Here is a 24,587-nt window from a genome sequence, read left to right on the forward strand (position 1 = left end):
GTACTGTGTGCCTGGTGGCAACACATGACTCAAAAAAGGGTAAGATGGTGGAGGAGGATTATTTCACACAGGCTGGCTAGGAAGGTCTCTGAGGGACACACCTGAAGGGAGTTAGCAAGACCCTATGGATATCTGGGAATAGAGCATTTCAAGAGAGGGAATTTCTGGCTTATTGCAGCAAAGAAGAAAAAGGGAAAAGGCAAGGAGGCCAGAAAGCAGAGTGAACAAGTAGTGGCAGAAGACAGAGCCAGGGAGGTAGAAGCAGCAGCCAGACCCTGCAGGAGCTTGAAGGCCATGGTGAGGACTTTGGATTTCACCCCAAATGAGAATATTTGACTGACATATTTGAAAAGGAACAGTCAGGCTGCTGTGTGGATACTTGTCTGTAAAGGGGCAGGGACAGAAGCAGGAAGACCAGTTAGGACACTATTGCACTTGTCCAGGTGAGGGAAGACAGAGGTTTAGCCCATGATGGTAACAGGAGGAAAATAAGTAGTGGTCAGATTCTGGATATATTTTAAATGTGGCGCTGACATGGTTTGCTTTGGGCTGAATCTTAGGTTTGAGAGGGGGACAGTCAAGGATGACCCCAAGGTTTTTATTACCAAGGCACTGGTAGATTGATTTTGCCATTTCTTCTGTTACTGGGACACTGGAAAGGAAGAATATATTAGGAGTCTCCAGAGAAACAGAACCAATAGCACGTGTGTATATATATGTGTATATATATATACACATATATACATGTATATATATATATATATATAGAGAGAGAGAGAGAGAGAGAGAGAGAGAGAGAGAGAGAGAGATTTATTATTAGGAGCTGGTCCATGTGATTATGGAGGCTGACAGTTCCCAAGATCTGCAAGGTGAGTTGGCAAGCTGCAGGTCCAGGAGAGCGGATGGTGCAGTTCCAGTCCCAAGGCCAGCAGGCTCACAACCTAGGAAAAGCCAATGTGTTTCAGTTCCAGTGTGAAGGCAGGAGAAATCCAATGTCCCAGTTTGAAGGCAGTCAGGCAAGAAGAATTCTCTATTATTTGCAGTAGGGTCAGCCTTATTGTTCTGCTCAGGCCTTCAACTGATTGAACAAGGCCCACCCACATTAGGGAGGGCAATCTGCTTTACTGTCTACTGATTTAAATGTTAATCTCATCCAAAAACATTCTCACAGAAACACCCAGAATAATGTTTGACCAAATATCCAGGTACCCTGTGGCCCTATCAAGTTGACACATAAAATTTACTACTATGGAGCAGAAGCAGATTTGGAGAGGAAATAAGAGTTTTGCTTTGGACATGTTAAGTTGGAGATATTATTAGACCTCAAAGGAGAGATGTACTCAAGCAACTGGGTGCATAGACCAGTGTCCTTGAGATGCAGTACTTTTCTTTTCCCTTGTGCATCCCATATGCAATCCTGATATGAAATTCCTTGTATTAACGTCGACTTTAATTGATCTCACTGCCCTAGTTATTAAGATTAAATGCCAATTTACCAACACTGATTTAGCTATATCAGAAAACGTATTTTTAAGACATCATGGTTTCTCATTTTTCTGAACCCCTTCACGTTTGCTGTTTCATCTTTCTGGATGCCCTTTCCTCATCTGTCCATCTGGAAAATATTTTTTAAAGATTCATGAGATGATATCACCTATTCCTTGAATCTTTTCCTAAATCATTTAGGCAAACTTCAGACTACAGACACTCGCATTCTTCCTTCTCTTCAGATTCTCCTTCCTTTCGTTTCTCTATTGTTCTTTCTTTCTAGAAAATAGAAAGTTTTCATTTTCTCTCTTTATTATATAAGCATACAATTAAAGCAATAAAGAAAAGAATAAATGATAGTAGAAAGCAGCTAAAATCCCAAAATAATGATGAATAACTAGCTTTCTAGCGTTTGCTAGATTTACATACACAAAATTACATAATTTTATAAAATAAGAGCATTTTTATAAACTGCTTTTGAAAATCAATTATATGTCATAAAGATTTTTAAATGTCAATCAATATAGCTGAATATGACTCATTTTTAACCGTTGCTTATTTGCGTGTATGGATATAATATAGTTTTCCCATCCCCCGATAGTGGTTTTCACTTTCTTTTTGCTATGATAAGTAATGCGATAATTCATGTGTGCAATAATATATGAATCCTTTAAATTATTGCATATAATTCATTGTTTGGATATTATATAATTTATTTAGCCAGTCCCTAATTGATGTATATTTCAATTATAACACACACACACACACACACACACACACACACACACTTGAAAGAATGGAAGGAAGGAAGGAAGGAAAGAAGGAAGGGAGGGAGGAAAATTAAAATTATTGGCTTATATAATTGAAACTTATATAATTATATAATTGAAACTTCTAGGGCATCTTGGCCGTAGGCCCACCTGGATTCAGGACAGAAATGGTGTCACGAGGACTCTCCATTTCTTGGCTCTGTTTTCCTCTGAGTTGGCTTTATTTTCAAATAGGCTTTGTCTTTGCTATATCAAAGCTGGCCCCAGGCAGCTCCAGGCATTTACCGTCCTTAACTTCCATGATTCCTGGAGGAGAAAAATGTTCCTTTCTGGCATTTCCAGCAAAATTCCCAGAGAGAGCTTTAATTGGACCAGTCCGAGTCACACGTCCATCTTTGCATCAATCACTGTGGTCAAGAGGAAGGTGATCTGGGTGACCACCATGCCCCTGCAACCAGGGAACGTTCAGTCTCCCCGCCCCACTGCTAAGTTCATGGGCTGAAAATGTAGGTAGGAGGGTTTGAAAAGCTATAAAGGTGTTCTGTTACCAGCTGACATGTGCATGGTAATTGAGAAGCCAAAAGCAACAATACTTAAGGAGATTAACATAGTTTAAAAAAAACACCAGTGCTTGTGTCAAAAAAACCCCAAAGTTTTTAATGACTACAGATCTGTAAAATGTCCATGGCTGGAACTTCACTTTAACCAACAGATGCCATATTGCTTCTACTTTAAGGTTGGGTGACCCTGACCCTTGCCAATCAGCCTTTTCTTCTTGTCTTTTTGCAACATCTGTCAGTTAGTAATCTACCGATGGTGAGCAGAACTGGATCAATAAACTTCCCCTGTCTGAGCAGCCATCACTTCCTCCTTGTGCCTCGTCTGTTCCTTATGGCACCTGAGGTATTACAGGCTTTTTCCTTTCCCCATGCTGAAGATTTTCTTTAACAGAGAATTGGCAGGAGGGGATGCAGAAGAAATGAAAAGCGTGGCAGCCAAAGCTGAGACCTTTGTTTTAAATCTCACAGGCGCTAACTAATACACTGATCCTTAAATGGTCACATTTCCCATTCGATGATTTTCTGGCTTCCCCAGAAGCCAAAGTATAACCAGAGGCATGACTGGACCAAGGTATGTGGATGCCTGGATAGGTTAATCATTTGGTGGACCTTGAAATCACTTTGTTTGGCATTTACTCAAAGAAGAAAGTGGGGGTAGCAGAAGAGGTTCCATCCTTAGTAGCTGTTCCCCCTCCGTAGTCCCAAATTTGTATACCCCACTCAGTAAGACAAAACCCTTGTGGTACCAGGACATACCCTTCTTAGCAGGCAGATTATCCACCGTCTACCTTCGCGTGACTCTAGGGTCTCGCAAACCCCACCCCACCACTACACCAGGCAGACGATGCTAGCATGCCTTCCAAACATGCACACTGCTCCCCCAATGTATTTCTAGACAATATGGTTTTCTCCACCTCAGCGCACACTTAGTTGGGTCATCCTTATACCTGCCCAGCTCAGAGAAAAGAAGAGAAATTTGAGGAAGCGGACATTAACAAGTGGATCACTAAATTTTGGAGCCAAAGTTAACCAATTCGGAGCCAGTGTGAACCAGAATTTGGTGACATCAAGAAGAGTGAAATGATAATATGTGTGTGATGGAGGACGAAGATTGGGTTGGGGAGAGAAGGAGAGTTTGCCCGCAAAACAAGATGAAACATAAAACTATTTTCAAACACTTTGTAGCTGTGGAACCCTTTCTTCAAAGGCAATCTTACTCCAATTTGAGTTGAGTTGAAGAACAGCTAAGAACCAACCAAGTCCTCTCCCCGCCATGCCCAGCCCCTGAGGCCCCTCCCAGGGAATTCTTAGGGCTCAACGTGGCTTAAAAACTGCTGACCTAGACTGTCTACTAGAGTGACAGAGAAGAATGCACTTTGCTCAAAGACAAACTGATGTTGCTTAGGCTTTGTTCCAGTGTTAAAAAGGGAGTGTTCAGCTGAGGAACAGGCAATATTAAACCATTAAGCAGATAGCTTTGGGCGATTTTTCATCAGACAATGAAAGTGATGCGTTGTATGCTTAAACTGTTGTATCTTATTATTTTTTACCTTTTGAATGGCATGTGCAGAACGGTAAATCTTCCCTTAATATTGGCTGTCATTCTAACTAAGCTTAGGTTAATTTTTTTTTTTCCAATCCCCTTCTCACAGGTTTTGTCTTAACTGTGACAAACCCATTCCTATGACTCCCTCAAACTCTGGTCAATCAAGAGCTGACTACAATTATGTTAGCCTGTTGTATGATTTATCTTTCCTTCTCGCCACTAGATTATTAAGCTCCCCTGGGGAGGAAAATGTTTCTGTTCAAGTATGCATACCTTGCACCTAATATAGGACTTGTCAATAGTCAATAAATATTTGCTGGATGGGTGACAATAGCAGCAACAGAAGGGCTCCAAGACACCACCACCAACAACAACAAAACACAAAGCTGAATTCAGACAGGTGCATAAGACAGAGGCTTTGGTGTTGATCTGGATACAAATTATGTAAACTCTTTAAGCCTTCATTTTCTCATCTGTAAAATGGGGATAATAAGATGGTGGAGGGGCTTCCCTGGTGGCACAGTGGTTGAGAATCTGCCTGCCAATGCAGGGGACACGGGTTCAAGCCCTGGTCTGGGAGGATCCCACATGCCGCGGAGCAACTAGGCCCGTGAGCCACAACTACTGAGCCTGCGCGTCTGGAGCTTATGCTCCGCAACAAGAGAGGCTGCGATGGTGAGAGGCCTGCGCACCACGATGAAGAGTGGCCCCCGCTTGCCGCAACTAGAGAAAGCCCTCGCACAGAAACGAAGACCCAACACAGCCAAAAATAAATAAGTAAATTTAAATTATTAAAAAAAAAAGATGGTGGAGTTACATCTTTCTCAGGCGTGTAGTTGTAATCACCTTAAAACCCTTACACCATCCATGAAGTGAAATAAATATACATGGTGTATTACATTCCTCTACTGATTCTGAGCAACTTCCCTCCCTCCCTTTTTCATTTCTGAGCACAGAAGAAAGAGATGGAATATACACATACACACAAAACTGAGAGCATGTAGTTGAACTCACGTTAGAGCACATTTGGGCCAATTCTAGTTTACGTACCTCCTAGGGTTGTTGGGATTATTACATTGGTTAACACAGGAAAAGCCTTGCCTAATATCTGACCATGGCCATGGGTGTACAATAAACATGAGCCATTCCCCTTGCTGACAGACAGCTGATGCTCTGAGAGAATCTGTAAGAGGCTGGCTCTACTCCATTTGCCTTTCTTCCACCCCTGCACCTCTCTAAGCCAATTTATAGATTACCTCAAACCCCTGAGAAACAGCATTTTGAAAAAATAAGCCACACCTGACTATGATTTTCTTCTACTGCATTCAAATAGTTTCTACAGAATGGTAGTGCAGTTTTCCTCTCCTCGGGACTACTGTTGAGGACTGGTCACAACTCCCTTTCCCATTTTGTAATTTTGGTAAACTGAACCATTCACTCTTTCATTTATTCATGCTCTCTAACGCAGTTACCGAGCTCTGTCATGGCCAGGCCCTGTGTTAGGTCCAAAGACTAATAGAACACAAGCGAGAGACAGACAAGTAGATAGACAATTATAATATAATGTGATAGTATAAGTGCCAAGACAGAGAACTGCACATCATTTTCAGAGCACCAAGAAGGTGACTAACCCAGAGTTGGGACTGAGGCAAGCCTGGCCAAAGACAGCCTCCTGGAAGAATTTCTCCTTAACTGAAACCCTCCTAAGCATTGCAGCAAGAGCCTTCTGTTAAAGTGAGATCTGGATAAAAGTCAGTGATCTTAATTTCATAGAAATGTAGACCCTTAAAATTAGAAGGAAACTTAGGGATCTTCTTCTAATGTCATGTTTCTTCAATAGTGTGTGTGCTCTGGGGGTCAGAGAGCCTGGATTCAAGTTCAGACTCTGCCACTGTTCATCTCTGGTTTGGGGAAAGTTCCTTAAGCTTTCTGTGCCTCAGTTTCTTCACCAGTGAAGTGGGGGCCTAATAACAGAACCTGCAATAGAGCAAGTTTTCAGTGACTGTTGACCATTAAAATTATATCCTAGGCCATTGCTGATCACCAGTAAATGTTTACTACAAAAAAGTACAATTTTTCAGTTCTTTGATTATTTGTTAAATAGTTTTTTTTGAAGTTAACAATCTGGCTGCTGATAGGCCTCAATAAATAAGAGATTTTATAAATATTTTCCCCAAATTTCAGAGGTCTTCAACGTCTTACATGGAAGCCAGACCTCGTTCAAGGCAAATGCCTTGTTATCTCAAACTACTTAGCACTGGGAATAGAGGCACATGTGAAATAGAAAGAAAGGCTTTTAAAAAATTTGTCTACCATGGACTTTAGATAACTTTCTCCTAATAACCATAAAACTATTATATACATATTAAGATACATGAACAAGAAAATAAACCCCATTAATTCACATTCCTCTCAAATTTATGACCTGGTCTAGAGCTAAGTAAACCCTTTTGTAATTAAAAAGTGAAAATTGATCACATAAACGAGTCTTTTTTTTTTTTTTGGCTGAGTTGGGTCTTTGTTGCTGGACGCGGGCGGGCTTTCTCTAGTTGTGGCGAGCAGGGGCTACTCTTCGTTGTGGTGTGTGGGCTTCTCATTGCGGTGGCTTCTCTTGTTGCGGAGCACGGGCTCTAGGCGCACAGGCTTCAGTAGTTGCAGCACGCGGGCTCAGTAGTTGTGGCATATGGGTTTAGTTGCTCTGCGGCATGTGGGATCTTCCCGGACCAGGGATTGAACCCGTGTCCCTTGCATTGGCAGGTGAATTCTTAACCACTGCGCCACCAGGGAAGTCTGTGTAAATAGGGTCTTGTTAGGAATATTTAAATACTTAAGGAAACAAAATTTTGAAACACCCCTTGTCCATGGGGATGTCACCTACATACAATTGGTTTACTAGGTAGAAGGAGCTCATTAAAGTAGCTCCAAGAGGCCAGTAATTGTTAGACTAGGCAGAGTGCATGCCTCCAAAGTTATAAAACTCTAAATCTTTAAAGATGTTACATAGTTAAGATTTTCAGTTAAATAACTACTGACCTTTCTCCCTAATAAGGAGGTTTTATTATACAGAGATAGACATTAACATGACACTCAAAGTACTAATGCTGAAAAAGTCTAGTCAATTCCCCCTTCTGGGATTTTTGCCTTTGTGTTGCTGCTTCCCTACTGCTTAAAGGTCAGAATTCAACACATCCAGTTAAGGTTAGGGAAGGGTCTTGAACCGGGGTGCTAGTGATTCTGGCAAAGCAGATGGTAAGGCGGGTGTGGTCTCTGTCACAGACTACCTGCCCAGGCAATCGTGAACTTCAGGAGATTTACAACTGCCTTCGATATTTAGTCTCTCCTACACAGAGCTTTCTAGAGTGTGTTTCATTCTGTGGGAGATAACAGGACTTTGGCACCGCTAGGCTAAACAAAGTTAAACATGCTTTGTTGAAAGATTTCTTGCGGCCTTCACCGTGGTAATGAATCTTTGAGAGAGAGATGCCGTACAGATCATCTCCTAAACTTACTTGACTCAGAAACCTTTCTGGTGAAACACCTTACAGGACCAGGTTCTTCAGAACACGCTCTAGAAAACAGTGTTATTAATACATCTGCTGCATTGCCAAAGTAAAAAGTGTAATCAGCTTGAATCCTTTCAATGGTAGCCTGGTCCCAAGGATATAGTCTAGGCTTCTGGATGGCCTTGCACGGTCTGGCTCTTGCTTTTCTCCCAGCCTTGGACTCCTTTCTAATCACACCCTCTCACACTCATGCTCCTGTGAGAGGAAACGAGTGTGGATTTGCTGAAACAATAGGTCTCAGAGCCTTGCTCCACTCTTTCCTAGCTCCCCACTTCATACCCCCGACCAACATTAGCTTGGCTCATGTCTACCCAGTTTTGAGCATGAGTTCTGGAGAAGCCTGCTTAGACCTCCAAGCATGCACTTGAGGCCTCTTTTACGTGTTCCCATACCCACTTCATATTAGTCCCTGCATCTACCGCCCTGAGTCTAGTTGGCCATCATTGAGGTTGGGACTGTGTTCTTCTTTTTTTTCTCTTTGTTGAAGTATAGTTGATTACAATATTGTGTTAGTTTCATGTGTACAGCAAAGTGATTCAGTTATACATATATATGTATATATCTATATTCTTGTTTTCAATTCTTTTTTATAGTTTATTACAAGGTATGGAATGTAGTCCCTGTGCTATATACAATAGGTCCTTGTGTTTGCCTATCTTATATGTGGTTACTGTGCATCTGCTAATCTCATACTCCCAATTTATCCTTCCCCTCTCCTGCCCCTTTGGTAACGATAAGTTTGCTTTCTACAATAAGTTTGTTTTCTGTCTGTGAGTCTGTCTTTGTATTGTAAATGAGTTCATTTGTACTATTTTTTAGATTCCACAGAAAAGTGATATACTATGATATTTGTCTTTCTCTGTCTGACTTACCGCACTCAGTGTGATCATCTCCAGGTTCATAGGGACTGTGTTCTATACACTGTCATGCTGCATCCCCAGTGCCTACCACAGTGCCTGGCACACAGCAGACCATAACTATATTTGTGGAATTACTGAAGTGATAGCTCTCGTCAGATGGTTGAGGGCACACCCCACTGCTGCTAGTAATTCAGGACTGCCTGGGCCCACTCTGTGGGCACATATAAAGGTTTGCTTACCCGTAGGTGGGCAACAGGGGATTCCTATTCTCCCTTGGTCACCAGGTATTCTTTAGGGGACAATTAGGAAGCCAGTGCTATTGATCCACATTAATAGTGCTGCAGAAGTGGCACATACACTGGAGTTTCTACACAGAGACCTCTTTCTTGACTCTGAGACACTGAGCCCTATCAGATGGACATGGGAGGATGATGCAGAGTTGACCTAAAGAACAGGGAATCTGGTTCAACTTCTTAGAACTGCCAGCTTTGGCTTAGAGGCAGAGCCTCAGGACAACCTGGCACAGGTACTTCTTCATCCAGCCCTTCTCTTTGGCATCCAGGGAGATATCATCAAAGTCTCGGGATACAACCACGTCATTTCTTTCTCGTCACTGCTACGGCATCTCAGATTTCTTCGCCATTCTAGAGCAATAGCACTCATGATGTGTCCAATAGCTCCCATCCGGCAGTTTGGCTTTGTAGCAGGCTCACATAAAAGATAAAGAGGGTCGTGATACCAGGGTGCTTGGTAGGGGGAAGGGACTAAAATCGCTTCCCCAGAAAATGGACTTCTCTATGACTTTCAAGGAGTACTTTACGATGGTGACCAGCAAAGCTGGCAACCTTAGAAGAAGATATCATGAGAATCTAGAAGTAGCCAGTATAAAAGCCTTTGCTTCTTCTAAAGTCACTGGAGTAGATGAACATCTCTAATTCAGGGTAACTTGCCTATATTGCTCAAGACTTCAGTCTTGTTCACTTCCTGCTTTTTTCTTCTAATCGTCCTGCACAGTTAGGATGGGGTTTCCGACCTCAAGTGTGTCACAGTGGAAGACTTACTTCACAGGTCAATTTCCTCAAAGACTCGCCCCCATTCGCCATCACACAGCTTCACAGTCCTTCTTTTCTCCGCATTTCGGTCTTGGAGCTCATGGCTGCCACTCCCACTATCTTGACGAGATACAAGATTGATGCCTTGTGTGTGTGTGTGTATGTACATATACCCATGAACAGTCAGCCAGCCTTTTTGTGTGTGTTGTAGTCCACTCATGCACTAAACTCGGGCAGCAAACTATACTGGGGCTGTGCAAGAGTAGCTCCACTTGTCTTCGGGGAGCTCTGGGGTAAAGCCACAAAACGTGATCCTCCACCTGCTCGTGCCTCAAAGGGAAGGATGCAAATTCTTGTGTATTTTTGGCTTCCTTTCATCATAGGAGAGGTAAATAGCTCAATGGGAATGCACGTTGCTGCTATCGTTGGAATATTTTTTTCAGAATGACAAACTCTCAGTGAAAAGTTAAACTCTGAGGCATAGGAAAAAAGCTAGAATTAGAACCCAAGTCTCCAGACTGAAGACTCAATGCTCAAGACCCTCAAACTTGTTGCCTCTGTAAATCAAACTGCAGTCTTGTATGGGTGATATAGGTGCCACGGGGGAGGAGGGATAAGAATTAGACTCTAGTGCAGAGAGAGGAGAGTGAATGCAGAGTCATAGCTTCCTCTCTGCAGTGAAACCATATGTTTCCTGAATTAATACAGATATTATTTAGTGAACATGTGCAATAGACAAAGGCCACTTCGTGATGTCTTTTTCTTATGATTTCTTATAATTTTCTCTATGTTTTTAGAATCAGAACTGACTTTTTGCTATAGAACTCAGTTTAATTTCCTAACAGACTTGAAGGAGGGGCAGATAGTTATGATCCACAAAGTTGTATGGTAACTAACTAGCCCTCTGAAAAAGTATGGCAACTTCAGTGAAAGATACTCTTTCACATTGGTTTCACTGCTTGGAGGTAACCTCACACCATGCCAATCAAGATTTTGCTGCCCATTTTACCAGATAATTCAATGGATATTAAAGATATAGTTCACCATATAGACCTGATTAATTGAAGAAAAATATAGCTTCTTATTGCTGACACTATGAGGTTAGAAATAGCATCCTATGCTAATCTGCAATGCCAAGAAATGAAGATGGTTTAAATCAGATCTCATGACTAATGCATGAGATCTGAAGTTCTTTTATTCCTGGCTATTTTAGAAAACTGAGGTGTATTTTTACCCAAAAAACTAATTCTATACGATTTATTGAGATAATACAAAATGCCTTATTATTAACAGCTCACAATCAAGATTTTTGTCCTACTAATGATCACAGAAACAGTTTGTCCATTTTAATTTTTTCAAAATTACGTATTTGCAATGGGTTAAGTCCAGATTCAAGGATATTATATTTGATCCTTAGTTGTTGTTAGTGGGGTTTTTTTTTTTTTTGGATACTCAATATCTGGGGAGATGACAGAAAGTTTAGATTACTTTCTGTGGTTGTTCTTCCATTTTAATTGTACTTATTGTGAATTCACTTAAACAGAAAGAAATATATCTAGCAATAAAGTATGCCTGTCATATTTGCTTGTTTTTGTTATGACAAACTGTGAAATACTGTGTTTTTCCTATAGTTCTAATCCATGAAATCTGCAATCTTTCCACTTGATTTACGAAGGACCCTTAATTACTGCTGTCATTAGCACCTAGTGTTCAAAACAGTCTGTTAAAATGTACTGTTCGTCTCACCTCCAAGTCCCTGCTTGCTTTGTTTTAATTTTTTTCCAAGGGTAAGTAAAACAATAATTGCCCTAATAGCAACAATCATTATGTACAGCCAATTAAATAATATTCCAAGTTTTTTGTTGCCTATTTCTTTTTGTTCATAATTTGGCATTTGTGTGTTAAGACTGGCCTAGAGTTTGAACAAGTGTCCACAAGCAGGGTTACTACTAGCGAGGACTTATTACCTGGGTTTTAAAAACAAGCCACTCATTTGTCTTCTTGCCATATGGATAGGGGTAACAGACAACTGCTGCGAAGCTTCAATGTTTCTGCCTGGTCATGCACAGTTCTGCAATATAATGTATAAACGTATAACAACAACTTTGGATCACTTGATACCTCGTTTGGAATAAGGAAATTAAATCCAGCCAGGCGCGTCCCCACGGTCGTCCGCGCGCACACACATCCACACATATACACAGTCGCGCGCGCGCGCGTCAAAAGTTGATTCATTCCCGAGATCCCCCAGAATCTTTCTTTTTCTCTTTTCTGGCAGCGCCGGCTTCCCAGTCCGGGTGGCAGTGAGGTTGGGGGCGTGGGAGGGGCGGGGAGGACGAGCAGAGGGAGGCGGGAGCCGGGTGCCGATGCGCGCCGCACCCGCTCCTGCCGGCGGAGAGTCCGCGCCGGGTTTTGCGCCGAGTCCCCGGGCTTGTCTCACGGCCTCCAGCCGCCGCCGCTGCCGTGTTTACTGAGCTCGCGCGTCCTGATATCACTCCGCTGGCATGGAGGAGGAGGAGGAGGTGGAGGAGCGAGAGGAGGAGGCGGCGGCGGCGGCGGCGGCGGCGGCGAGCAGTTGATCATTGTGATGGTGGCAGGAGCAGCGGCGGCAGCGGCAGCCCAGCCGAGCGTTAGGGGCTGCTCTCCGCGCGGCGTTTTGCAAAGGACTTCACCGATCTACTTTTGCAGTCGCCTCGGACTGTCCATGTGTTTACTTCCCCCAGCCCGAGGATTCGATATCTAGGTTCCTGTGAAATGCAACTGAGCAGCCAAAGTACTTTGAGAACACGGGGCGGCATAAACACCAAAACTTTTTTTGTGGAAGGAAAATGCAATAAGCAAGCTTGCCGTTTTCCGATGCGGTGTGGAGTGAGTGTGTGTCGCGCGTGTCCGCACTGGAGGCATATGCTTGTGTGTGTACATGGGGTGTGTTTTTCGGTACGTAGGGAGAAAATGCTTGCCAACCACCGGAAATCTCCTGGAATTTATTAGAAAATAATGGATTATAAAAAGAAGGCAGGCGAAGAACGGATCTTCCCTTGAGTTGCAACCCGATTTGCTGCTGGCTCAGTTTGTTGTGATTCTTTTTGTTGATAGGTGTCTGATGGTATTCTGATAACACCCCCCTTTTTTCCCCTCGAGCTTTACAGTTTAAAAAAAGGAAACAAAAAAAAACCACCCCAAAATCTCTCCCCCTTTTTTTCGCCCGGTCGGGATCGCTGTTTCCATCCATGTGCTTGCGTCTCCCCCGCGTTCCACTTAAACTATTTTAATCCTTGGACCCAAGGAGGAGGCTGATAGGGGGTGGATAAAAAAAGTTCTTCCAAAATAGTGTGCCCGGGGAGCAGGATGGGGGATTTCGCAGCCCCCGCTGCTGCCGCGAATGGCAGTAGTATTTGCATCAACAGTAGCCTGAACAGCAGCCTCGGCGGGGCCGGGATCGGTGTGAATAATACTCCCAATAGTACTCCCGCTGCTCCGACTAGCAATCACCCGGCTGCCGGCTGCGGCGGCGGCGGCGGCGGCGGCTCCGGGGGCCCCGGCGGCGGCTCGGCGGCCGTCCCCAAGCACAGCACGGTGGTGGAGCGGCTCCGCCAGCGCATCGAGGGCTGCCGGCGGCACCACGTCAACTGCGAGAACAGGTATCAGCAGGCTCAGGTGGCGCAGCTGGAGCTGGAGCGCCGGGACACCGTGAGCCTCTACCAGCGGACCCTGGAGCAGAGGGCCAAGAAATCGGGCGCCGGCACGGGCAAGCAACAGCACCAGAGCAAACCCCAGCAAGATGCGGAGGCTGCCTCGGCGGAGCAGAGGAACCACACGCTGATCATGGTGAGGGCGCGCTGGCAGCGGGCACGGGGCGCGCGCGTGGGGGGGGGCGTGGAGCTTCTTACACGGGGGGCACGGGGATCTGATTTGCACGGCGGGCGAAGTGGGCTGAAGCCGAAGGGTTAACGTCAACTTTTGTGAGGTAAAAGCTGCCGTCGCCGCTACCTGTTCATCTGTCAGGGTTGTCAGATTTGGGGAAGAGGGGGCGAGAGGGGGAGAAGCCAGTCACGACTGCGAGGGGCGGAGGGAGCCTGGAGGAGCGTCGGAGTGAGGCCCTGGAAAAGTTTTACCCCCCTCTCCCTTTCTTAGATACCGATTTGAAAGAGTGAACCCAGAGTTGAAACCTCGCTCCTCCTCTTCACCGCTCCCCACCCCACCCCTCGCCTGGCCGCCTGGGCTCCCCAGACCGGTCCCCCTTCGCCCACCCCTCTCAGCACGTCCGCCGAGTGCAGGGAGAAATGGATGCTGTCGCAGATTCTGGGCGGGCACCAGGCCCTCGAACCTGGGGGGAGGAGGAGGGGGAGGAAGGGAGATGCTCTCGCCTCCTCTCCCCAGCTCACCCTCTTTGGGCTGAGAAAGTCTGAGAGTTTTGTGAATGAACTTTGAGGTGGGTGAGAAGCAAGCGAAGGTGGCTGCGCGCGCGCGCGTCCACGAGAGCGCGCGCGGATGCGGGCGCGAATGCGCTCCCTCGCAGCTCGAGACCCCGGGCCGGCCCGGCAGGTGGAGCGGCTCCGAGGGTCGCGGCACTCGCCGGGGCTGGAGGGGAGAGCGACGCCCTGGGCTTGTGCGGAGAGTCCCCGCCACGCAACTTCGCCGGGCATTCTCTCCCCTCCTCCTCTTAAACTTGCTTGCACAGAGCTTTCTCCGCTGCTCTCCCGCCCCGCTCCCCGCCAACTTTCCGGGCCAGTCTGATAAGCCCGGAGGAGTGGAAGGTAGCGGGGAGGTGAAAGAGGCTTAAATGGCTGGGTGGGTGGGTTGGAGGTAGGAGGAGCAGCCAATGGCTTAACTTCTCCGGGAGGAAGGGGCAGTTCCCACCCCCTAACCCTGAGGGTAGAATCCTTTCTCCTATCTCCACTCTCCGGTTCTTTTGCTTTCCTTTCGTGGGGGGGAGCCGGAAGCTTGAGAAAGGTGTCTGCAGCCCCCTCCACCGCCGCACGGCCCGGATTTGGGCTGCGCGCGTGTGCGGAGTGGGGCGGGCGGTGGGAATCCGGGAGCGTAGCGGGGCCGCGCGCCTTCTCGCGTTTCCCCTGCAGACCGCACCTCGATCGGCGGCGCGGGAGGCCCTCTCGTTGTGCGGCTTATAACACGCGCACGTCCCCGGTCTGGGAGTCGTCGGCGTCGGAGGTGGTGCGGGTGCGGGCGCGGGCTTTCGCTGGGCGTTCCGTGACAAAGAGCCGGCTTGGGGGAGGGGAAGAGGAGAGGCCGCCGCGCTCACTCCCCACCCTCCCCACCTCCCCCCACCCCGCACGTGAAGAGGAACAATTTGTTTATCTTGGGCTTCAAGAATCCTTCCCTCCTCCCTGCTCTCCGAGGCCGCCCAGCCCCTCCTCCCTCCCCTCCCTCCTCGGCGCGATCCTGCCCAGTCCCGCCGGCAGCACCTTCCCTCCTCCCCTTCCTCGCCCCCCTCCGTACTCCTTTTCCTCCTCCCACCTTCCTCGAGCCCGCCTTCCCCCTCCCTTCTGGAACGCGGCCGTGGGGGAGGGAGCGGGACGCGCTTTGTCCGCCTCGCGGCCCGGCTCGCCCCGGAGGCCGCCCGGCAGGGAGGGGCGCTGCGCCCCGAGGCCCTGCCCCTCCCCCGCGGCCGCCCCCGCCCCGCGGGCCCGCGCTCCCCCCCCACCCCGCCCCCCGCCTCCGAGCTAGCCCGGAGCGCGAAGAAGAGGCGGACTCGGTGGGGAGGGAGAACGACGGTCACAGAGTCAGGGAGGGAGGTTCTCGCTTTACAAACAGGAAGCCGAAAGCCACTGACACACTGTAGCTTTTCTGATTGTACCCGGAGGCGGGGTCGGACCTGCATCTTGACTGTGTCTCGCATGCCCTGCTGGTACCTATTTCTCTCCGGGTCCGCGCCGTCTCCCATTCCCCGCCGCCCCTTCGCGCTCTGCCACCGATGGGGAGACTCACTTCGTGAACCTGAGACAAGTAGTATTTGAAAGGCGCTGAGAATATCTTCGTTGCCTGCTCCACGCCCTCTTTTCCTGTGTTTGTACGCCCCACACGCTCGGATTGCGTAGGAATGGGCTTTTCGGGAGGCTCCAAAAATCTCAGTCCCACGGCCTCTCTCCCGACCTTTGGGGATGGAGGAGTGTTGTGGCGTTACCTCGCCAGCTGACCAGCGCTGGAACAAAAAGCCGGTGCCCGGTCGCTTTTGATCGCGGGCGAGAGCAGTACAGTTTGCGGCCGGAAAGTTTTAGCGTTTGGGTTGTGTTCTCTCGAGGGTGCCATGTCGGCCCTGGGAGGGTAGTGGGGGCACTCCGGGTGCGCGCGCCTGGGTTATGATACAACCGCAGGTGGGAGCAAACCCAGGGTCCTGAAGTTACCTGGAAGGAGGTAGCAAGCCCAAGCCAGAGCTTACTTTTGAAAATGCAAAAAGATAGTGCTTACTTGAGTGGATGAGACCGAAGCAGTAAATTTCATGGTGAATCCCAGTTCAGCAAGTTAACAGACTTGAAAAATGATTGCCTGACAATTACATTTTTCTATCAATTTTGTGACAATAATTTAGCGTATCGATTATACCGATGTACAGGAGTATGTTCTACCTTTAACTGTATTTCATATATGCATCTCCCATTGATATAAGTGGTCCAAGTATGTGTGATGAGTGTAATGAAATTAAACAGCCTTAAACCTTAAGCAAAGAGTTGCATGTGAATTCTAGGTACCACAAAAAAGAAAGGAAAAAAGTTAACGTCCTCCTCTACAAGTTATTTTTCCTTTAAAAATAGTTTAAAATTGTACATTGGCCCCTGAAATGAAAGAGTATTTTAACTTAGCCTGTGTGTGAGATAAAATCTTGAGAACAGGTTGCAGAAAACCACGTTAATCTTCCATTTTTGAATTCGCTGTTGGATTTTAGTTGGGCTCTGGGAGGGGGGCGGGGCACAGAGCAATTATAATTAGTTCTCAGATTGAGCTATTTGGAAACCCCTAAAGGAAAGCCATAATCAACCAGAGGCAAATAATAATGATGGTGATGATAAAAATAAAGATGAATAGGATTCTTTTCTGTTTTATTGCTATTGTTTACCTTCTGAGGGCCAGTATGTCCAAAGTACTAAATATTGATTAGTTCTCTTTCTGCTTGGCTTGGATTAAGAAGGCAGTCTAATCAAGGCTTTACCTCTTTTGATTTGTTTTCTTATACGTTTACAAGCATAGGCATGGAAAGCAAACAAGCAAACCCGAAGCAGGGTGGGTGAGGTGAAATAGAAATCTTCCTTTGGCTTTAGGCTGCTGGGAGGGGCCTCAGTTTTGTGTGGGTCCGTAATAGCCCTGTTAGAGAGTGGATAGCCCAGGCCTGGGTTGGAAGCTACATTACTTCAGGTGAAAGGTAGTTTCTGGACATGTAGTCAAATGACTCTCCCCGCACACACTTTCTTTATTCAGAAGGGTCTCCCCCTCCTCCCCTCCAAAAGAGTCGTTGGTGAGAACTATTGATTTCACCTATTAGAGAATCTCGTTGAAAAGGTGTCTTCTCCTAAAATAGTTTTAATTTGTGGTAGCAGAATGAGACATTGTTCATTTTCTGTACTTAAACCTGAAGTCCTGGTTAAAATTTTAAGATAACTTCCAACTGACAGGGTCATTCTCAAGCCAAAGACAGAGTGGCTTGACAAAGGTGTAATCATTCAGGCATACCAAAAAGCATGACAGTGCAGTCTTCAGAATTTCAAAATGGTGGTAGTCTTACTTGACCTGGATAAATTCCGTGTTTTGATAACCTTTCTACCTAATAGCGCCATCATAACTTTCAGAGTGTGCTTAATTTATACACAGCTTAAAGACTGTATAAATCCATGTGATTCCTGCTCTGAAGAGTTTATCACATAAAATTCATTTGATAATAAGCATATTAAACGCTGAGTATTAGAGAAAACTGCAACCTATCCAAAATGTTCCCATCTACTCCTGGAAGAGATCCAGGAAATGTCAGCATACTAGTCCAGGGCTAAAACTCCGTATAAATGAATCCGGTTTCCCATTTCTTATCCTGTTGAAGGTAAATTACTGGCTTTGTATCTAGGTTTTTTGGCAAGCTTGTAATGTGAAACCATTTCTAAATCTTTCCTATGAACCTTTTCTTTGGCTTATCCTGTTCTGCTTTCCTGGGTGATAGGATTGATAGTGTCCCTTGAAAAACCTTCCATAGCCCACACAGGGTGTGCCTTAAGTTTGTGAAAACTTTTTGAAATTTCATCTCCCTGTGCTTAACAAGTGTTTGTCTTTTAATTCTCAAGAAGCATTGAACAAAAAAAGCGCTACAATACATGTTTAATTGTGTTATGTATGTACTTTAGTTGTACATTTTATTTAGTAATGGGCAGCCAACGATCAGAAAAGTACAGGCATAGTTAGTTAATCATTCATCATGATCTACAAAATGCTCTTCAGGCTGAGTTCCTTTCCCAGGGAATGCTGAGTTTTCAGGCAGATGGCATGTTTGATACTTTCTATCCAGTTGCATTAGAATCATAAGGGCAAGCTTTAGAATCTTTGGAGGTTTTCTGCCAATTGGTATGAGGAAAATGAACAGTCCCCGGACAAGGTGTACTGACATTTCTGTAAGAAGGATGAGGATTTTAAACCTTAAAATGGAATTACATAGAGTTATTTTCTAAATACCTCTCTGAGACCAATACAGCCAACTGTTGTTAAAAAGGTTTCCTGACAAGGTTTTTCCATTTGGTTGAGATAAGAATGGGGGAATCTCTCCCTCTTTCTCATCCGTGCTGCTACTATAGGAGGAATCTAGTATGATAAGCCATTCTGCACAGTACGTAGTAGTTCTTGGATATGTCTGAAGTACTTAGGGTTTATTTAGTGTCGCTTACAGAGTTTTACTTGCAATCAGTGCTCCATGTGTATTAATTAACACTTCTGTACTACATTCTTGAGCTTAAGATGGCTAAATTCCGTCATCTCTTTCCACATTACCCATCATAGAGAACTGAGAAATAAATCAGACCTCAAAGTCTCATAAAAAGGAACATATTTAAAACTCAGTCCCAAGATTTTCATAATATCTGCCTTTTGATTCTCCCAAATAGCTTTGCATTTTTCCCTCTATTATTCAGAGGCTGATTATTGAGTTTTCAGATCCAGCTGTTTGCCTTGTTTTTCTTTCCGCCTCCTACTGCCAACCTTTTGGTCTCTTCACTGATCTTTAGCACTTTTACCAAAGAGTGGGAAGAAGCAATAAGAAGAGAAATTTAATTTTGGTGCTTCCTCCTCTATAACTAATGAAACAATTGGATAAGATACCAATTATTTTGGAATAATTATGGGTTTGATTCAGTATACCATTTATTCTTCATTAGTGAAAATCATAGAGAATAGACTGGATTTTTAAATGTCATTCATTCATTCAGTGATTCTGGTACATAGTCCGTAGTGCTTCATGGAAGTGAAAAAGCTAAATCACACTCTTGCATCCAAGACTTTGACAGCGTAGTATGTTCTTTTTAGATTTTCAGTATTGTTTAAGCTAGGTTTAAGGGAATAACAGGTGTTTGTTTTTCAGTCAGCATTAGACTTGATGTCAGTGACTTCTCAACAGTTTCTGGCTGAGTTATTCCCCTTTCCTTTGACATTTTCAGTAAAATAGTATGCTTACTTTCATGTTGTTTCAAACTAATTTGACGTTGCAAAAGAAGCTGATTTACAGATGTCTGCGCCAAAGTTATTGGATCCCCCACATCAAATTTTCATTTAAAAAATACAGCATGCTTTTCAGACAGACACATTCAAAAAATCACTATTCATGTTTGTGAGATGGAAATGGAGCTTTTGGAAAATCAGCTATCACCAAACACTTAGGAAAAAAAACCCCAACCTTTTCTTGTTGTTTAAATCTAACAAAGTTTAAAGAACTAAAGGAATAAGACTGGATAAAATCACTCAGAAAATGGAGTTGAGGGTCTGCCGTATAATGAATACTTAAAGATCATAGGGTTCTATTCCGTGGATCAGAGAAGGCGCACACTTTGTTTTAAAAGTATACCTGGCTATTCCATCTGTTAAACAGTTGAGGGGCTTTTGAGCTGTGGATAAGCAACTCCATTTGGGAAAGAAACACGGTGTTCCCTTAGGGCCACAATACACACGTGCATAGAAAAAGCCATTACTACTATGGCTCAGTGCTTTTTTTTTTTTTATGGCAAGCTGCGCATTCTGTTCTTGGGGGAATTTAATAAAAATCTCAAAAGGCCTTCAGTACTTCCTCTGACATAAGGAAAGTGATTTCCTAAGAATAATTTAGACACCTCTTTTAATTATATTGGACCTTCCATTGGTTGGAATGACCTTTATGCTGAAGTAGAATCTTTTAAAGTAAGAATAACTAACATTTATCCACCTTAAGCAATGGCTTAACAACCATAGAAAACTTGAGCGAGCTATTTAAACAACCTCCAGAATTTCTAACTCCTGAAGTCTCCATTCTGTTGGGTAGAATCTGGTTTTGTAATGTTTCACGTTATGGACTCTCAGTCCTCAACACATTTCATTTGTGCTTATGTGTGCGAAGATGATTTTTAGGATACATTACTGTATCATTTCTTTCCTTCCCTCTCGCAAGATCTTTCTCAACCTCCAGAAAACCCATGGCAGGGCCGGGGCTTCCTTCCCTTCAAAAGAAAAGGCTGAAGTGCTGAGTCTATTTGTGCAGATTCAACCTGGGTCGTAACTGTGACTCAAAAGGATTGCACAGCTCTAAGACAAGCTCTACTAGTGCCCTTCATTCTCACAGTGGTGGGTTATTTTTCTTTCTTTGATTGTTTGTTAGATGCTGAAAGTAACTCAGTGATTGAGAGTGAATCTAAAGGGACTGGTACCCAGTAAAGGACTTTAGGAGCTCTAGTGGTAAGGTTAAGAGAGGCGAGAGGGGCTGAGGATCTTGGAGGCATCTCCTGGAATGGGTGGCAAAAGAGGTGATTGGTTTTGCTCATTTGGGGTAAACAGATAGTATCCTGGCGCCTTGGGAGTTTATGGCGATAACATGTGCTTTTAGTAGTCTATTCTGAACCTGCAGACCTTACTAAAACTCAAATATGTATTTTTCAGAGCTAATGGCATTGTTGTTTGTATTGCAATATCTGGGAAAAAAAATCATTTCCTAAAAGATTTCCATGCTCCTTTAAATGACTACTTCTGCCACTTAAATGGATTTACCATAGGATTCCTTTAAGTCAGAAATTCTCAATCGGTGGAGATTTTGCCCCCGCCCCGAACATTTGGCAATGTTGGGACACATTTTTCAGTTGTCACAACTGGAGGGGTGCTACTGCTGTCTAGTGGGTAGAAGCCAGGGGATGCTGTTAAACATCCTACAGTGCACCCACAACAAAGAGTCACCCTGTCCAAAATACCAATGCTGCTGCTTTTGAGAAACCCTGCCTTAAACGAGAGCTCCCCTAGAATGTTGAAAGTACAGAGTGTGGCTTTCCTTACAGCTTTTCAAAAACACTCTTACTACTTAACCGGGTGGAGGGGGTGGGGATGCTGCTGGGAGGTAGAGAGTCCCTGGGAAGAAGTCAAAGCGCCGGCCGCCCTGTTGCATCTCAGCTCTGGCCATGGGACAGTCTGGCTTTTCACTTCATGCTGGGAAGGTGAACAGTGGTCATTCTTTTTACCTCCCGGAGCGATTGTTCGGCTCAAATGAATTAATATATGTTAAGAGTCCCAAAGACTTGATGGTGCTACACAAAGGCTAGGCTTATTTTTATGAATTACTGTCCTATCGCTCATTTGCTTGCCTCCCACCCAGGTGCAGACTTAAGAGTGATTTGGGGCGTATTTCACTAAGGCATAAGCCAAGATCTCATGGTGAGGGCTTGAGCAACTGCTACATATTGGACACTATTTCTAGGCATTGGGGATACAGTAGTGAACCAGGGTCCTTGCTCTGGTTGGACTCACAGCAGAGCATCATTCATGTTTCAGATTAGCTGTATAAAATGGTCTTTATGGTTTCCTGAGAACGTGTTAATGGAAGTCATTAATAACCCAACATTTAGGAAAATCCCAAGGATACTAAATGCTTTGTATCTTCTTGCAAGCTTTCTATAGCTTTCTTGCATTGCTTTCTAAAGCAACATTTATTTCACTGTCTTTCAAATAAAATCAGTTTGTGGAGGGGAGAGGGTTAGTTGGTGTGGCGGAGAATAAGATTAAAGGATGGTTGTTAAAAACGAGGCTGGTGATCATCTTTCTTTCCTTTTTCTGGACTAGGTAACACTTGTAGCACCATAGTCACCGCTTGACATCAAGCTTTTAGAGGAAATTAGACAGAGAGGGAGCATTTAGAAAGAAACAAGCAGAAAGGTGCAGGGACTCGAAACCATGTCACATGAAGAACAGTTGGGAGACCTCGCGGTGTTTAGTCTGATTTCAGGGATGATATGATTGCTTTCTTAAAATATTTGAAGGGCTGTCATGTGAAAAAAGGATTAGTGTGCTCTTTATGGCCTCAAGGGGATAAAGTTAGAATCAGTGGTTGGCGGTTATTAGGAGTAAGGTTTGGTTTAATATATTAAAAAAACAATTATATGAAAATGGAAGCTGTTCACAGATGAAATGGGCTGTGTTGATGAGCGAAAATGCGCCAGCAAAAGTTGTTCAATTAGCTGAAATGTTGGAGAATAGATGACATCTTTTTTAAATTATAAAACTTTAAAACAATATAAAAATAAAATACCAGTGAAAAGAGGATAGGGCTTTTGTCTCTTTAATCCTCTTTATATCCTCATGATAGAAAAAGATCTAACTGGGAATTCCCTGGAGGTCCAGTGCCGGAGTTCGATCCCTGGTCAGGGAACTAAGTTCCCACAAGCTACGTGGCACGGCCAGAAAATAAAAAAGCAACAACAAAAAAAGACCTACCTGTACGTGGGAGGAATTCCAAATATTTGTGGAATAAATTGCTCAATGAAAATGAGTAGATTAAGTGACTTGATTCCTCTTCCTCAGTGTCTCCCCTCTGCCCCCAGAAGTTATCACGGTTTAGAATATCTCTCTCCAGACCTTCTACTTTTTGCTCACATATATACTATAAGTGTACATCACCACACACCACACGTTAGTTTTTTCCTACTTGAATGGAATCATATTATAAATGTGGTTCTGAGATTTACTTTTTCCACATAATATATTTTGGAGACCTGTCCAATTCAATCCACATAGATCTTCAACTCATTTTTTAAACTGTTATATAGCATTCCATAATAAAACGTTCCATAATTTATTGAATGATCCCGTATTTCAAGAGACTCTGGTAGTTCCTCATTTTCTGCCAATTAAGCCTTACTTAATTGCAATGAACATCCTTATCCATATATCCTTGTATATGTGAGCATTTCTGTAGCACAGATTTGGACTTTTTTCCGTATATGTAATATGTATAAACAGAAGAAGTTGGCCAAAAAAATCTCTTAATCTAATATTGTTTTAACATAGGCCTCGAATCTTATTACAACCTATTTTAGGGCAAATGATCATTGTGTTCCTGAAAAATATGGCTTAAAAAAAAAAGTATCAACTCTAGCAACTGGTGTGTGTCTTTGCAGTCTGTGTGAACACTGTGAATTTTTAAAGGCTGTATATCTGGCCACACGTCTTACACCAATGACTTTCTTTTCATCTGGTCCCAATGACCAAGTGAGTAGGAGTCTAGTTAACAGCTCCTGTTCATGCTGTGAAAGTGGGAAACTCACTGTCTTGAACAAGTTTGTAGTTCTCTTTACCTTTCCTGAGCTTTGTGTTCCCCAGGCCTGCATGGCTTTAGTGTCAAATGTGTATCCATTGGTGATACAGTACCTGGGGTGGCAGCGGGTGCGCCTTTGAGTGGTCATAAAAATCCCAGGTCCGTGAGTTGCCACTTCCTACAGGTTCAGTTACCCTGACTAATCCAGTCATCTGTGTAACATGGTAATAACAACCTGCTGACCTGGCCAGCTGTAGAAAATGCATCCAAATGGACTTGCCTCCACAGTTGCCTTACAGCGTTTGTTTCCACAGTGAGTCCTATCAGTTTTCATTACACACAGGTGCTGAAGTGGTCTCGAGACCGCCCTCCTTCAGGCTTGTTGGTCATTTTGATTTACCTCTGGCCTGGAAGCAGCCGTACCGCGAGATACTAAGAACTATAGTCTGTATTTTTACGGAGCCGGAGGAGTTTGGCTCTAGGATCTACGCTCTTTACATTTTTTTTTGTCTTTACGCTCTACAACATTATTCTGGCTTCACCTGACTGAAGGGTTTTCTCTTGAAAAGGTTGAGTGAGCAGCTGCCTTCTCTAACTAACCATGACCTCCCAAGGAGCAATCCTCACCTATTTGAACTTCCTTTAGGTTTTAAGATCGGTTTGAACAGGAGCCCACGTGAAGATCCGTGGTAGTGCTGCCTCGGCTGGCCCTGCTGTTTTCTAACGAGGATCCCCCCCTTTGCTGTCTCTCGGCCTCACATACCTCTGGCCTCATGTGTCCCTCTTTCCTCGTCTCCTTTACCACCGTCTCATGTTTTACCTTCGTCAAGTGACAGGAGGACCTGGAAACTTGTACAAAAGGTAGGTGGCAGTGATGTGAACAACAGAAGTAAACCGAGGGTGGAGATGTAGGTGATTGGTGTCAACTTCAGAGGTCATTCTCTCCCAAGTGATTCCAATAAACCAAGCGCTCTGCTTCGACTGATGACCTAGATACTGGGTAG

The 24,587-nt window shown here is 44.5% G+C and overlaps 1 protein-coding gene across 4 annotated transcripts in view; it reads left to right on the forward strand.

Annotated features, from left to right (window-relative positions):
• Window positions 1-24,587, forward strand: part of MAML3 (mastermind like transcriptional coactivator 3) — a 636,110-nt gene that overhangs the window by 179,605 nt on the left and 431,918 nt on the right. For 2 of the 4 annotated variants that reach the window (XM_067736819.1, XM_067736820.1), the window contains exon 1: window positions 12,366-13,667. The exons of 1 other annotated variant lie outside the window; for it this stretch is intronic. In XM_067736819.1, the coding sequence (XP_067592920.1) occupies window positions 13,188-13,667 (480 nt within the window). In that variant the 5' untranslated portion in view covers window positions 12,366-13,187. Of the gene's footprint in view, window positions 1-12,365; window positions 13,668-13,741; window positions 13,807-24,587 lie in introns of those variants that run through there. One more of the 4 variants, XM_067736823.1, reaches the window with a different exon arrangement.

Source organism: Pseudorca crassidens, chromosome 4, assembly GCF_039906515.1.
Source record: "Pseudorca crassidens isolate mPseCra1 chromosome 4, mPseCra1.hap1, whole genome shotgun sequence".
Taxonomy (NCBI): Eukaryota; Metazoa; Chordata; class Mammalia; order Artiodactyla; family Delphinidae; genus Pseudorca; species Pseudorca crassidens.